Below are 16317 nucleotides of genomic sequence, written 5' to 3'. Positions count from 1 at the left end.
TCAGACTTGACTCTCCTAATTAAATAGTTAAAAATCAAGGCATGATCATATTTTATTTTGGTAAAATAAGCGTAATCTAGAGGCCTTTGCCTTTCATATAAGCCACATCTGATGCCAAATGATCAACAAGTTATTATTTGTTGTTCCTGAAACTTGCATAGGCAACAAGACTTTTGCCAGGTAGTGTAGATGTCAATTTGTTGTAGTTTTGATATCAGGTAGAAAGAACTAAATAGATTTTTTTTTTTTTTCTGGTGTATAGTAGAGTGCAAGTGTGCTTCAGAACAATACTAAAATCCATGTTTGAAGATAAAAACATTGAAAACACTTGTCTCTCACTTACCTCAGTGTGGAGATTGATGGTTTAGATGACATCACTTTTTATTTCAGCTTCTCATCAGATATCCTTTCCAATTAACTGCTCTCTAGAATCTGAAATGCCTTCCCCCTGTACACTAAAAATAGACACTCAAACTGCAGCTGAAACTGGCCACTTGTTCAAACAATAATTATCATCTAGAGGATGAATGGTACATAGAGCACAAACACATACAGGAGATAAACAGACTGTACTTACTGTTGAGGTGAATGTATTCTGGTTTCATGTTTGTGTCACACAGAATGCTATAGTGCACACAGCCTGCTCCAATCCACAGATACAAAGGACAAATTCCCCTTCGGATGGGGAACTTCAATGCTTTTGGTGTATTTATTTATTAATCTACGAATGGGAATTTCCTTTCAGAAAGCCAATCTTCTGAAAGAGTATACAACGGGCCAATGAAATGCCAATGAATTGGCAGCGTAAGCTTGTGTACGTGTGCCTTATTGCCATATAACTCCGCATATAAGCACAGGGGAAGCAAGAAAACGCCATCCTTTTCGCTTTAGAGACTATTACAGCCTTCTGAGAGAGTCGATGAGGGTTCCTCCTGCTGTGATCCAGTGATTTTGAGCAAACGAGAGCATTCTCCCTGTCCAGAGTATGTACACGAAGCGGCAGACTTTCGAGCTGGGTTTCTCCCATGCCTGGCGTTCTTTGGGTCCGGTCCTCCAGAGCGGTGCTTATAAAGTTGCACTTCACAAAAAGAGCAACACAGATGTGCAACACATCCTTTTCAGGAGGGCGCTCCGACCGTGCGTTTCTGGATGCGGTGGTTTCCTGTCCCCGGATGATGGGCATGGGCACTGTGTTGCATGTCTGGGGGTCCAGCATGTTAATGCGCTGCTCGCAGGCAGTTCATGTCGTCATTGTGATGCCATGACTGTTGCGCAGTTAAGATCACGGCTAACCTTTTGCAAAAGGGCAATCCACCCCAGCTGTCCCCTGCATGGCAGCGGGCACTCGGGCAGATCTGCGGATTCCAGTGGGAGATAATCTGTCGCCTCCGGGCCTGCGGACCTCCCGCTCCTCCAAGTGCTCCATCCAAGCTTCGAGCGGAGGAAGCGGTCCGTCTAAACAGATGGTAGCCCTTACGTTCGATGACACCGGAGACCAGACGTCCACTGCTGCATCAGAGGGTGGGCTTTCATTGTCCTACGGGAATCCAGACCCGCTCGCCCCCCTCGGGCAGATGAGCGCTGTCAAAATGGATCCTGAAACAGACATGTTAGCCATGCTTTCCCGGGCGGCCGGACCGACTAGATGGGTGATACGTAGAGGTCCGGAGGGCTAAGCCATCAAAGCCTCTCATCCCCTTCTTCCCGGAGGTGCACAGTAGGCTCATGCAGTCTTGGAGGGCACTTTTCTCTGCCGGTGCTGCGTGTCCCTCCGCCCTCACCACTCTTGACGGTGGGGCGGCCAGGGGGTATGTGGCGATTCCTCAGGTTGAGCACGTGATTGCGGTCAATCTTTGGCGCCTCTTCTTGGCGGGGTCCGCCTCGCCTCCCATCCAAAGCCTGTAAGCTATCAGCCTCCCTCGGAGCTAGAGCTTACAAGGCTGCGGGCCAGGCTGCTTCCGCCTCGCACGTGATGGCCACCTACCAGCGCTACCAAGCGCAGGCACTGGTCGAGCTGCACGAGTCCGCTTTCTTGACTCCCCCATATCCCAAGCTGGCCTGTTTGGTGACACTGTCTGCCAATTCACCCAGGAATTCAAGGCGGTGAGAGAGCAGTTTGATGCGATGGGTAATGTCACCTATCAGTGGGACCGTAAGCCCGCTCCGCTCGCCGTACCATCCATATCTGCTGCTCCTCGCCAAAGGCGCCCGCCTACAGGAGCTGCACCGCCCCCGCACACGCCTCCGGTGAAGCGAGCGCGTTGAGCACCTCGAAAGCAGGCAGCCCCCCTGCCCAGAGCACCGCTAAGTCCGGTAACAAACCACGAAGCGTCCCTGTGACAGGTCATCTGGAGAAGAGGGAACTTGCTCTTTCCCCGCTGGAGGGCGGGGCCCCATTTCCAACAGCACTTTTTACTGCCATGAAAACATCAATGAAAGAGCACTTTTCCACTTCCCTGGATGTGACAGCCTAAAATCTGTCAGTCTGAGATGCTATGCTTCTAGCTCGCAGGTTCGGTGCGTTTTGCCAGTGGCTCACGAGCGCTTGGAGGACGGTCTCCTTTTTCCCCCCCATTGAGCCTCCCCTCCGGAGTTTGGGTGCGGAGTGAGAACAAATCTCTCGCCTCCAGCTCTTCCGTGGGACCCCCGGGCTTCCCAGATCAGCACACCCACACCACGCTGCCCCACTGCTGGTACGTCAGCAATTGTAGTGATGAGTCCATTAGCGAGAGCTCTGCCTGCTTGGTTAGCGTGGCCAGCCCTTCGCGGTGGAGACTCAGCTATGCGATTCAGTTCGCGAAACGGCCCCCCAAGTTCACGGGTGTGTATTCAAAATCCAACTGGGCGCTTGCAGAGAAAATTAAGAGAAAAATAAAAACAAAAAAACTGCATGAAAAACTCCCAGAAGAGGGCGCTGTTAAGTCCTTGATAACAGAGACCTGGTCCTGTCGCCAAACAGATCCAAAAGGGGGCACCCTGTTCACAGTCTTCAAAAAAAAGCAAAAGCAAAAGACAGGTGAGCCAAAAAGATATGCAAACAATAGAGTCTATAATGCTGTTACCCGGCAGGGGGCGTGCTGGTACGTTGCCGTAAGGGGAATGCGGAAGTGGAGCGTGAGCGAGGGAGAGGAAGCCGGCAGTCAGTTGAAGCCGATGGGCTCCGTGAGGTTGAAGCAGTCCGGCCTGGGAACAAAGGATGTTAAGGAGAGGCAAAGTGCAAGGAGATGGTTCCGGCATGAAGCAGCACAACAAGACAACATAGGAGAGGATAGGAGAGCCACGACAGGAGACAAGACGAGACCAGAAGCAAATGGCTAAGCGTGGGCGCGCTCGCAAAACAACAATCTAGCACTGGACTACACACAAGGAGGGGAATAAATAGGACACGAGAGGAATTACTAATAGGGTGCAGGTGAGTAAAAATCAATCTTAATAGATGGTAAATGGGGTAACGAGAGGGAGAAGAGATACGGGGAGTGATCAAAATAAACATTCACGTGCGCTCACTACAAGTAAACAGAAATGGGGAACAGACAGCATGATCAGACTGAGGATGTGACATTAGCTCCGCATATAAGCACAGGGGAAGCAAGGAAACGCCATCCTTTTATGCTGAAGAGACTGACACTTACAGCTAAGGAACAGTCAATTTGGCAATGCAAAAATCATCATTCATCTATAAGCGATATCAGCACATGGGCTTTGGCAAACCTTTGTCAAGTACCACAATGTGTACTGTTGTCACAGACTCGGTCCCAGTCATTCCCCTCTCTGGCCAGCAGAGGTCATCATCACCGGACTTCTAGACATTACATCATCCACTTAAACTGATAAGCACACACACCTGTTCCTCATCCCGCTAACGACCCACACTCACCTATATAAGCCACACTCTCACTCAAGTTCAGTGCGATGTCTTGTTCTGCCCCGGCTAACACTATTGAGCGTTTCCTGATTATTGCCTGCGTTTCCCGTTTTGGACTGTTCTCGACTCTGTATTGCCTGCCGCCTGCCCTGAACTCTAGCCTGCATCCTGACTTTGATACTCGCCGCCTGCCTTTGACCCATGTCTGATTACTCACCTTGTGTTTGCCAGCCGCCAGCCCTTCAACTAACTACAACTGTGTTTTATGTGAGTTCGCACACGCTTAACATCTGTGTGCTGTTTGTTATTAAACTCTGTTTAGTAAATATACTGCAAATGGATCCCTCTGTGTCAGACCCTCCGTTACAACTGTGGTCAGATGAATCAGTGTTTCTGGTATTTTTTAGGAGAAATTGATGCTGTGTGTCCTGGACCAAAAAAGAAAAGGATCATCCAGACTGTTACCAGCAACTCCAAAAGCCAGTGTCTGTCATGGTATGGGGTTGTGTCAGTGCCCTTGGCACAGGTAATTTGCACTTCTGTGATGGCACCAATAATGCTGAAAAGTATACATAGAGAATTTGAAGCACAATATGTTGTCTCTTTTTCTAGGGGTGCCCATGCATATTTCAACAAGACAAAGCAAAACAACTTTCTGCAAACAATTCAAAGTCCCGGCTTTGCAAGAAGATTATAGAGGTACTTTAGATGCAAAATGCAACGAAGAAAACCCTGTACTGTTGCGTACATTTTAAGACTTGTTTGCAAAAAAAAGGGAAAAAATAATAACTGAAACACTTTGTCACTTGGTGTCTTCCGGCCTAAACTTCTTTTAAGTGTTGTGAAAAGGAACGGCAACATTCCAAACTGGTAAATGCTTTAATGATACTGTTTAATTTTTTAAATGGTGTTGCAAGAACAAAAATGGAAATACATTTTAATTAAAAAAAAGAAATCAGGAGGAACACATTAAATAATGTTTGTTGTATTGTCTGCAGTGAGATACAAGTGAAGATAAATTTAGAAATTACTTCTTTCTTTCTTTTAAGTTTTCCATACTGTCCAGGCAAAATTTGTATGTGTTTAGGGACATTCTGTCTTGAAAATATGAACTTAAAGGCCTCCACTATAGCTATTTCTAACTGTCTTTGCTTCAAATTACATTAAACTTCAATTATCATAATTGAGTCTATATTTAATCCTTTTGTTTGGGTTTACCAATTCATACAAACAATTGCATGAAACATTGGTCCTACTTTATATTAGGTGACTTTAACTACTATGTACTTGATTTACAAAAAATAAATACAATGTATTTGCTATGTTTATAATGTATTGTAGGACACTTCTGGTGCTCTTGAGGTGGGATATGGGTTAGGCTCGAGTTTGGTGGTATGGGTTGATTTTAAGGGTGGGTTAAAGTGTAAGGGATTGTCAACTGTGTAATTAAAGATGTAATAATAAGTACAGAAATTAATCATAGATGTAATTACATGCGGGGGGATCAGATCATTTAGGAAGGGCACTTTCAATCCAAGACTAACATGCCAGACGAACATACACAATTCTGTTTTAGACATGCCAGGGTTTGAGGTTAGTATCTTTAGCCAAAGCACAAAATGGTGGAAAATGTCAACTCATTTCAGTTTACTGTAATTATCAATTTTTTCTCCGTATATCAATGCAGTTCAAGACAAATGATTGGAAAATTCTTGAAATGTCCCTTAAATTCTTGAATGAGTCATGTGGATGTCAGTTCAGGCCACCAGACATATTAAACCTGCTAATATCTAATGCTAATAGACATATTTAAAGTCATATGAAGAAGATTAGAAGGAAATACTCAGCATTACTATTGGCTCAGGGGCTGCCATAAGCTGTTATAAGAGCTAAGCCTTAGTCTTTATGTTTCAGTTCAAATTAAGCAAACACTGGAGGATGATGTCTGTTTCAAAGCACAGCAATAGATTTTAAACCCTAAATATGCTGAAAATCTTTGAGTAACAAAGTAAATGTAAGTGCTTTAGTGGCACTAGTAAATGTAATTTTATTAATATAATGTTATAATTATCAGTAATGGAAATTTAATATACATTAAATATACATTCTACATGAGATGAAAAAGGGAGTACTTGGTTTATTTCAAGTTGATTTGGTCATGTGTGTTGTTAAAGGAAACAATATGATATTTACAGTACAGTATGTAAAAAAAATTAAAAAAAGACAAAAACAAATGAGTACTGAACAGGACACAGCAGACACACTCTTTTATTAAGTGTGTTTAAATTATTAAATATGATCCAGTTTATCCTCAATAAATATAAAATGAAATGTTTTGAGTGTGACACTTGGTTGTTTGTATTGTATTTGCTATTATTACCAACATATCACTTATGAGACACATTTTATTAATAGCAAACAACAATGATGTCTTTGTCAAATAAAAATTCTAAATACCTATTTAGCTAAAAAAAGAGACAAAGATAACTTTATGTAATTACATGTTGCATACACTTATCTGTGAATCCGACTTATTTTCCAGTGTGAACATTTGAAATGAACATCAATCTAAAAATCTAATAATTATACATAATATATCATTAGGCCATTAAAATCTGTAATTATAAATAAATGGTTAAATACAAGTTAATCTGCTTACTGTATCTAACAATTTTAAAATCTAAAGTTCAGATGCAAAAACTTTTTTCCCAATCTTGAAATTTTTTCCCAATCTTCTGTTTATGTGAAGTTATTTCACTTTACAGGCAATGAAAATACCCTTTTTATTGACATATAATTAAAATGACTATACCCACAAGAGCCTGAGAAAAAAAGTTTAGATGGCATTTAGAGGTTTTTGCATCTGAACTCTTCATATTTCAGTAATGCAGTTAATATGCACAAACAAATAAGTACAACTTAGTAAAGCAAGTCATTCAAAAATATGCATCAAGAGGCTTTTGTGATGCTCTCAATAAAAATGATCTAATTTATTTTAAATTACATAACATTTTTCAGTTACATTTAGTAAAGTCAATAGATGTTTTAGCATAAGTTTAACCTTTAAAAACATGTATTTCATGTTTGCTTATCAATGTCAGAAGAGATTGTGTTGTTTTTGCATCTGATAAAGTAAACCATCGCTGTATAAAATTTCTCATCTCTAAATCCATACACAAGAGGACTGACCGCTCTAGAAGTGATGCTGAATGCCAGGAAGTTTATAAATCGTACAGTCAGATATGACTGAATATCATACTGCATGACCACAGACTCAATGTAAGGGCACATCACCTCTGCAGTGCATAAAAACAGCTGAAGTATGTGCAGGGAAATAGTGCGCTGCCCTTTCGACGCAGATTTCTTATTGTCACCAGATGCAGCACGAGCAGCGAGATAAATCATTACATAGCAAAATATCTCAATTATTAAAATAACCACGAGCCCCACAATGTACAACAACCCCCTGGCAAACACGCGGATCTTTTCAGGGATCATAATCTCATAGTGGCAGTGTGTGAGCTGAGTCAAGTATTCATGAGAGGCTGTGCTGACGAGAATGAACATGTCAATAAACGGGTTTATGGAGCTCACGATCCAGATCATTAAAATCACCATGAAGGCTCTTCTGGAGGTGGAGATGGCATGGTGTCTAAGAGGCAGGCAAATGGCCACATAACGCTCCACACACATGGCGCCGACGGTCAGAGGTGCACTTACTGCCACTGTTTCTATAAACATGCAAACAGGGATGCAGAACTGCAGAGGTAATAAAACAAGGTTGTATGACAAAAGCACCACAAAATCCGTCAAAAGAAGAAACGTTAAGTCTACTAACAAAGAGTGTCCGAACAATATATAGCGCATTTCAGTTGTAAAAGTCTCTTTCTTGGAGAATATGAGGAGCATGAGGAAGATGAGATAGATAAAGGGCCACACGATGACCTGTGTCAGCGCCAGTGAGATGTTCCTCCGCACGGGGTCCACCTGAATCAGCTGCATCTGCTCATCGCCACTGCTGTTATAACTGGACATTCTGCACACATCTGACATTAAGAACCGCAATGACATAAATACAAATAATACTTGGAATGAACAATGAATACAATGATTAGGTACATTATCAATGTTTCAAATGCAAAGAATTGACATTGAAAGATATGATGCATATGTTGGAACATTTACAGACTCATAAATGTTTGTAACATTTGTAACATTTATTGACTCTTAAGTTATTTACTGATCATAACTTTACCTGCATGAGCCAAATGATGGAGTATGCTTTATAGCAGACATTTATATAGAGCTTGACAGAGATAAACTCTGAGTGACGCCAGTGTAGCTGATGACATCTAGAGCTAAGTTTAGATTTGCCTGTGTTGGGAATTGGTGTTAACCTCTGAGGCATGGTCCAATTTAATACAATCTAGTTATACAATAAAGAATAAAATACAAAATGTAAAATATAGACTTTTTTGCGTGAGAAAGGGTTTTATATGAGAAAGCTTTTTTGGTTTCCCAAAGAAACATTTAAGGAAAAGTTTTTCAAAGAAAACATTTTTTTTTAGAGCATGAAGAACATTTGAACAATCAAAAAGACCTTTAAAAAAACTGTTGTGAAACATACAAGTTTAAAGAATTTTATACACTACCTGACAAAAGTCTTGTCATTGATCCCAGTTGTAAGAGCAACAAATGATAACTTGACTTGGTTAATCTTTTTGAAAAGTGGCGGAAGGTAATTTTTTCTGATGAATCATATGTTAAACTGCATCCCATGAATCTTCACAAATACTTCATTGGAACCAGATAATAATCCAGATAATCTTGATGTATTCTGGGTGTCCTGCAATAACGCTTTCTTTGCCATTCCAGATGACTTTTATTAGTTATTGGAGTCAATGCAGAGATGTGTGGATGCAGTCGTCCAAGCTCATGGGAGTCATACACAATATTCATTCTTTTTCCACTGAAGCTTGACTTTATATTCTATACTGCACATTTTTTCTGTTAAGTGATGAGACTTAAAATCCAACTTTACTGTCCTAATTAAATTTTAAAAAAATCAAGCCTTGATCATATTTTAATTTGGTAAAATTAGCGTAATCTAGCCCTTTGCCTTTTACATAAGTCACTTCTGATGCCAAATGATCAACTAGAAGTCAAGTTATTATTTGTTGTTCCTAAAACTTGGATAGGTGATAAGTCTTTTGTCAGATAGTGTAGTCTGTGTGTACGGAAAGTTGTTATTTATTTTTTTTTAATATGCTGATGCACTGAAATGAAATGTTGAGTTAAGTAGGTGGCAGAGCTTTTTTTTTTTTTTTTTGCACATCATTGGATTCTCACAGACTTTAAAGGTTCTTCATTTAACTATCAATGGCAATAAAGAACCTTTAGGTAAAGTCGGACACAGATTCACCCTTGTCAGAGAGGTGGTTGAAAGTGGTCAAAAGTAGACAAAAGAGAGACACATTTAAAATTCTGTTTCTTTTGTCCACTTGTGGTCAGATAAAAAAAAAATGCATCTTAATACCAGGTGCAAACAGGGCTTTAGTGTGGTTTTAGATTTGCTCTGTTATCTCTGTGACTGATCCAAAGTACATCAATCAGATGGGTAATTATTTTTTTCTGCTTTCAATTTTTACATTTAACTCAATAAATGCTATTTATTAATTTAGTCATTAGAGGCCAAGTTTAATCTGTGACTATAAACTCCAAGCCTCCAAGGGGCCCATGGATGGTACCTAATCAACTATTGTATGTTAGATTACATGAAAGTTATGAAATTCGGCACACAGCAGACAGTCTCTTTATTAAACACAGCAAATTTTGAGTCTCCGATTCAAACCCTCATGGGTGAAATGTCTCAAAATTTGCACTCATGTTTATGATAATAATCTTTAAAGCATCCTTCAAAGGCATTGTCCTTTTTAAGAAGGAAACTAGTACCTTTTGGATCAGTGTTACTTAAAGGTAAAAAGTCATAATAAATTACTAATATTAGATCTTTACAGTTTTTGTGTATTTTTGCAATATCTTGGAAGGCAATCTTCCTATTCCTTTGATGTTCAGAATACAAAAAGTAAATGTTTTTCCCAACAGTTAAGCATTTCAATTTTGATCTTCAACAAATTGCACACAGAACATCATCTGACCATGGTGGTAAGTATAAGTAAATAAATATAAGATATTAAAAGCTTATTTAAAAAAAAAATTTCATGTCAGAAAGCCTGTCCTTAGAACCTAAGATTAGTAATTGTTTCCCGCACTGACACATTTACATGATGCACACAAGTACGGGCTGAATGCCATTCATTGTTTATGCTATAGGTTATGCTCTGCAAATGCGTTTTTGTTATACAAACCGAACACACATTCCTTACAATATCTTCAATGCATACCTCACCTGCATATTCAAGAGAGAAAATAAATGCTCATCATCAAGAATCTCTTCTCTACTCTTGACTTTCTAACCGAAATCAGATCTGGCCGCCTCAGCCAGCTAAATTCTGAATGTAGTGGGACTTCACTACAGTTTAACTTGTCATCAAGATACTTGGCATGATGCCAGAATAGACATTGTTGTCTCTGTTCTAAACTGTGTGTGTGTGTGTGTGTGTGTGTGTGTGTGTGTGTGTGTGTGTGTGTGTGTGTGTGTGTGTGTGTGTGTGTCATTGTCACCCCACACTGGCCACACCACCTCAATTTGAGAACTACCTTGTCAAGAGTAATATCATGTAAATGATAATATTGTGGTTATTCTCACACAATAAAGTCCAACAATAAAGAATTAAATTTAATGAAGGCTTATCAAATAAAGGCTGAGAGACTTATTAGCAACCCGGCATAAAGATGAGAACTGTTGTAGCTATAAGACTGAAAGGCTAGAGTCTACAAAAACAACCACATTGATGTACATTATACCACTTATTACACAATTACTTGTCACAAAAGTAAACAACTAGACACACCACATAGATCTTAGCTCTTTATTTAAATGTAAAACTTAAAAAATGCAAATAAGCAAATAAAATTGTGTAAGAATATATTTACTCCATAAAAATTCTAAAAATCATAAAAATTTTCCACTTTTAAATTTTGTCAAATTTTCATTAGAACTGATTTAGATTATCTTCAGATCACACATTCAAGTCCATTAATCTAACTTTTGAATCAACACAAGCTTTTTCTGAAAACTTTATACAGTTGGTCAGTCAGTCAGTCGACAGCGACCTCTGGTGGATTTATGTGAGAACAGCAGACGTAATGACACTCACGACCGAAAAAAAAAAAATCTCAAAAAGCATGCACAGCGGCCTCTGTTGGATTTGCAAAAAAAAAAAAAAAAAAAAAAAACATAGCTCCAGGGAAGTATTTGGTGCTCTCCAGAAATGTATATAGCAATACGTTTTCAGAATGAGCCTGAGTTGTTTTAGATAAACAAATTTGAGCAAGAAACACCACAATAAATGTTACTATATAGTACTATCACCAACAGAACTGGTCGTGAAAAAAATTGACATTTTTGGTTATACATCTAAACATTTTGACGAAAATTCATTTCTTTATTTTTATCAGTCTTTATTTCATTCTACACACTTTATTTAAAGGTGCCCTTGCTATAATGTAACTATTCTTTTAACTTTTAAGTCCTTTATATTGCATGTATTTACTATGGTTAGGGGTTGAATTCAGGATAGTAGCGTTTAATTTATGGAAAACTAATTGTAAGTATCGTACACTGAATGTATAACAAGAACATATAAAGATCAATTGAAACTGAGTCAACTATTATACAGATTTTTTTTGCCAGGATTTTATGAACCACTTTTGTATTATTATGAAAGTTTGTATAGACTATATTATATGCAGCAGTACACTAGAGAAATGTTGCACAAAACTGCTATTTAATTAATTTTGACTGTTGGTATACTGAAATATATAGTTAGCTGAACTTGCAGTCGGCTTTTTTGATTTTCTTTAAAAATATCGACTCCTTCAAACTCATGCAAATGCACTGGTCTGACTCATCATATCCAATGCTATCTCACGGAAATTTGTAACTTTTTTTTATGTAGTGGCTAATTCATATGAATTTGTACAATCTCATTCATACAGTTTATTTCAATTTGCATATTCCCAATGACAGTTGGGTTTAGGGATGGAGTTTGGTGCCACCACTCCTTTTAAAATTCTTACATTTTCCTATGACTGAACGTGTACGAATTAGCCACTAAAATTACAAACTTAAAATCGTTACTTTTCCTCGTGACATCAGGCTGTCATATCGTCTTCAAACCAATAATAATAGTAGAAATATATAGGTTTTGTGTTGAATGACTAAACCATTTTGGTTTACTACTACATAAATGAATTTAATGGCCTAATTCTCTAAAATGATTGATAATGCATTAATATCTATAGTATAATGCATTAATATCTATAGTGAAAATGACTATCAATACAGTTGAAGTCAGATTTATTAGCCCCCCTTTGAATTTGTTTTTTTATTTTTTTATTTCCCAAATGATGTTTAACAGAGCAAGAACATTTTCACAGTATGTTTGATTATATTTTTCTTCTGGAGAAAGTCTTATTTTTGTTATTTTCAGCTAGAATAAAAGTCTTTAATTTTTTAAAAATCATTTTAGGAACAATGTTATTGGCCCCTTTAAGCTATACTTTTTTTGATAGTCTACAGAACAAACAATCATCATACAATAACTTGCCTTGTTACACTTACCTGCCTAGTTAACCTAATTAGGCTGTATAAAAGTGTCTTGAAAAATATTGAGTAAAATATTATTAAATCAGTTATTAGAAATTAGTTATTAAAACTATTATGTTTAGCATTGTACTGAAAAAATCTTCTCTCCATTAAATAGAAATTGGGAAAAAAATAAACAGGGGGGCTAATAATTCTTACTTCAACTGTATATGTTTCCATGTTATTAAATTGGCTGTAAATGCCCTTGTATATTTATAATAATCAACCTTTAATAATCAACCTTTAAAATTATAGTATACAAATGTTAGTAAAGTGTGATGTATAACGTAATAGGCGCTTACCTTTCATCATAACACTAATTAAGATCATTTTGCAACTAGTATTAATATTTAAACATGTCTCATTAGAAAACCTGTGTAATCTCCTGGGTATTGTTGTTTTTATTGCAGTTTAACCAAAACATTTCCACCATAATGACATGAGGACCTCTGGGGCCTAATCAAGGCACTAAGCAGTACAACACACTTGGATTACAAACAAACTTGACAGATGCATATTTACTGCCAGTAATGATGTCTGCACCTCCTGTCCCATAATCTAATACCACAGTATACATTGTAGATTATAGATTATACTAAACTTTTGCCATCCTTAATTCTTTGTGGCATAGATTGAACAAGGTGCTGGAAACAGTTTTATTCTTATTAACTCTTCTCCACCTCTTTAAGGTGCAGAAGAGCATACCTGTCAACCTTCCTGTTTTTCCCAGTATTCTCCCGTATTTTACAGTTCTATCCCGCTATTATCTCGTAAATGTAATTTCCCACATTTCTCCCGTATTTTCAGTGTTTCTCTGAAGGGTGACAAGAAACATTAAAGAGCTGAGCCTCCCTATGCGCAACCCATACCGCCGAACCAACAGGGGCCACCCCTTGCTCTTAAATGTGAGTCTGTTCTGTGTTTTCACTTTTCATTCATTCATTTTCTTGTCGGCTTAGTCCCTTTATTATCCGGGGCTTTGTTTAGGCACAAAAACACTTTGGAATAAATTTAAAAACAGCGCGATTCCCTTTCCTTTTATTACAGGTGCTGTCACCCCTCCTATGCAATCCTTAAAACAGTCATATAATGGTGAATGACTGTCAGCTGATGCGCTCCATAGTTATAGACGCTGTTTCCTAAACGGATTCTGTACACATAAAGCAGAGTGAAAGTTTGGCTTTTGGGTGCATGTTTAAACAGACATACACACATAATTAATACTAATAATAATATCTAAAGATGACGATCTTCGTGTTTTTTTTTTTCAAACACAACTAATTTAATCTTAAATTAGCATAAAAACTTAGGAAACCAGTCGAATGCCTTTAGTTTGATTCTAGTTTGTTCTGCATATCCGTGATGCAAATCTTCCATTTTGCCACAATCAAAATGTATCTATTAGTGGTGAATATTAGCAACTTGCTTTGCTATTTTCCTCCTGTCACTTTCAATAACACGGAAAACTAGACATTAAAAACCTTTAAAGAGGACTTATTATACCCCCTTTATACCAGAAGATGTAAAATTAGTCTCTGATGCACCTAGACTGAGTGAATACCACACAAATAATGTTTTATAACTCTTTGAAGCTGTCCAGTTCAGGCTATAATCCTAATTGTGCCGTTTTGAAGACGCTTTAAATTCAAATGGGATTTTGCTTTTTTCAAAAGAGGGCAGAGCTACCAATGCCTATGTGTCAGCATAATGGCAGATACGAAAACAAAAGTAACTTTCTATGCTAATGAGGGAGAGATTGTCAATAATGGGCGGGGCTTTCTCCCTCGGATGACACGTACAAAAGGAAAGTGTCAATAAAAGGCTTCGTTTGAAACCGCATACTCAGTGAGTAGGTACTTAATTTCAAAAAGTACTTACTTAACAAGGAACAAAAGAGTAGGCACTCAACGACCAAATCTCATTAAATATGAATAGGATCGTACCTCATTCGCCATGTTTACGTTATCATGTGACTGACCTTAGAAGCGCAACAACTTCAAGGAAATTGCAGGTTTAGTGAATCTTAATTTAAAATATTACATTTATTTTTTAAAAAGTTCACATGAATTTGTTGTTGTCTTCATTTGTATAATCTTTTTTATCCACAAGTAACCTGCTTAAATCTTGTTTGTTTTCCTGACTTGTTTGATTATTAAACGCAGATATATTTAGCCTTCTCATTGTGCATTTGTGTGCATATAATCTCATATAATACAAGAAACTCATTACATTTACGTCATTTTTGTTAATTTTAAATGAAACAACCATGTTTTTCAGAGCCTGTATAAATAAGTTCTTTAATTAATAATTATTATAACAATCATATAGTAATAATATAAATAAGATAACAGGGACAGAAGCACCTCGCATTACTCTAATATTTTATTATACTGGCATCAATAGTGTGCTGTTACTTACTGTAGGCCATCCAAGAGTGATGTTCATCTTTGAGTACATAAGTGCTTTACCCTTCCTATTTTACATGACCAAAACTTAAAGCAGGGAATTAACATTTAAATTTATTCTATACGTTAAAATATATATTTTTAATTTCAATAAAGACATCTATATAAATCAAACAAATCATATATATAAATAAAGAAAAATTCAAACATTTGTTTTATATGCCATAGCTATGCATTTATAGTCACTAGACAAATGTAGCCAATGTGAGTACATCCTAATTATCAGGCAAAATATGATATGATACAATGTGTACATTATTGAAAAATTATTATTTCATTTATTGACCAAAAAGGAAACATTAATATATGAAATAATGAATAAAAATAATCACAAATAAGTCCACAACACATGAAACAAAGCTTTATTCAAACTTGTTCTTTAATCATGCACTGCATGTTCTGCTGCATCTCCAAACAGCGGGGCTGGTGGATGATCAGCAGGTCTTTATCTGTGTTTGTCCTCATCATCAGCATCATCACTGCTGCAGTCAGACTACAACGGGGTTGAGACATGAAGCTGTCCATGCGTAAGAAACCGATTCTGAGGATGAAGAGACCACAGCAACATCTGTCAGGGTCTTGTCCACAGCACTACATCATCTCCTTCCTCATCTCCTTCATCTTCTCCAGCACACTGCTGCGCTTTTTTATCCTCGATGCACATGGCACCAGTCTGAGGACATTTCTGATCATACAAAATAAAAAAGTAATTTTAACAGACAAATGTCATTTTCTGTTTGGAAATGAATAAAAATAAATTCCTCATTATCACCTATACAAATTAACAGAAAAAAAGTAGTTATGGTTTATCAATATTAATGTTAGTTAATGTAAACAGTGTCGATAGCAGTGAATTCTGCATCAGCACAAACAGATCATTCACTCAGGTGTCTGTGTAATGTTGCCATTTGCTGATCTGCAACACTTCTGATATATTTATGTCAGACATTTAATAATCGTCTTTTTATTTAAGTAAATACGCTTAAATCGTAAAGTTTTCTACATAATTATGTTTTAGAGCAAAATAAAAAAAAACATGACTTCTCTTTACTTTCTAATAACTAATGTTTCAAAGCGTCTGCATCCCGTTTATCCTCAATATTATGACGTATCCTCTTCTCCTGCTTCTTCTTCTCCGTGCCAAATGCTTTCCCATGGCATCCTGGGATAGATGAGTAACCATCTGAGAATACTTCGGAAACATGGCTAAAGCAGTA

General features: G+C 37.7%; 1 protein-coding gene and 1 long non-coding RNA gene across 2 annotated transcripts; one reads left to right on the top strand and one right to left on the bottom strand.

The window, feature by feature from the left end:
* Positions 1 to 3121: 3121 nt before the first annotated feature.
* On the top strand, positions 3122 to 6070 carry LOC141377801 (uncharacterized). The gene is made up of 3 exons (XR_015509229.1): positions 3122 to 3412; positions 4273 to 4391; positions 4478 to 6070. It is a non-coding gene; the product is annotated as an uncharacterized LOC141377801 (long non-coding RNA).
* Positions 6071 to 6943: 873 nt separating this feature from the next.
* Positions 6944 to 7900, bottom strand: or94a1 (odorant receptor, family 94, subfamily A, member 1). Its single transcript, NM_001110317.2, has one exon. The coding sequence runs from the start codon at positions 7898 to 7900 to the stop codon at positions 6944 to 6946; it is 957 nt and encodes a 318-aa protein (NP_001103787.2).
* Positions 7901 to 16317: the final 8417 nt, after the last annotated feature.

The sequence above is a fragment of the Danio rerio genome, chromosome 15 (genome assembly GCF_052040795.2).
Source record: "Danio rerio strain M-AB ecotype USA chromosome 15, GRCz13ab, whole genome shotgun sequence".
Classification (NCBI taxonomy): domain Eukaryota; kingdom Metazoa; phylum Chordata; class Actinopteri; order Cypriniformes; family Danionidae; genus Danio; species Danio rerio.
Note: the sequence above shows the minus strand (reverse complement) of the source record. Positions and strands in the feature narration are given on the sequence as shown.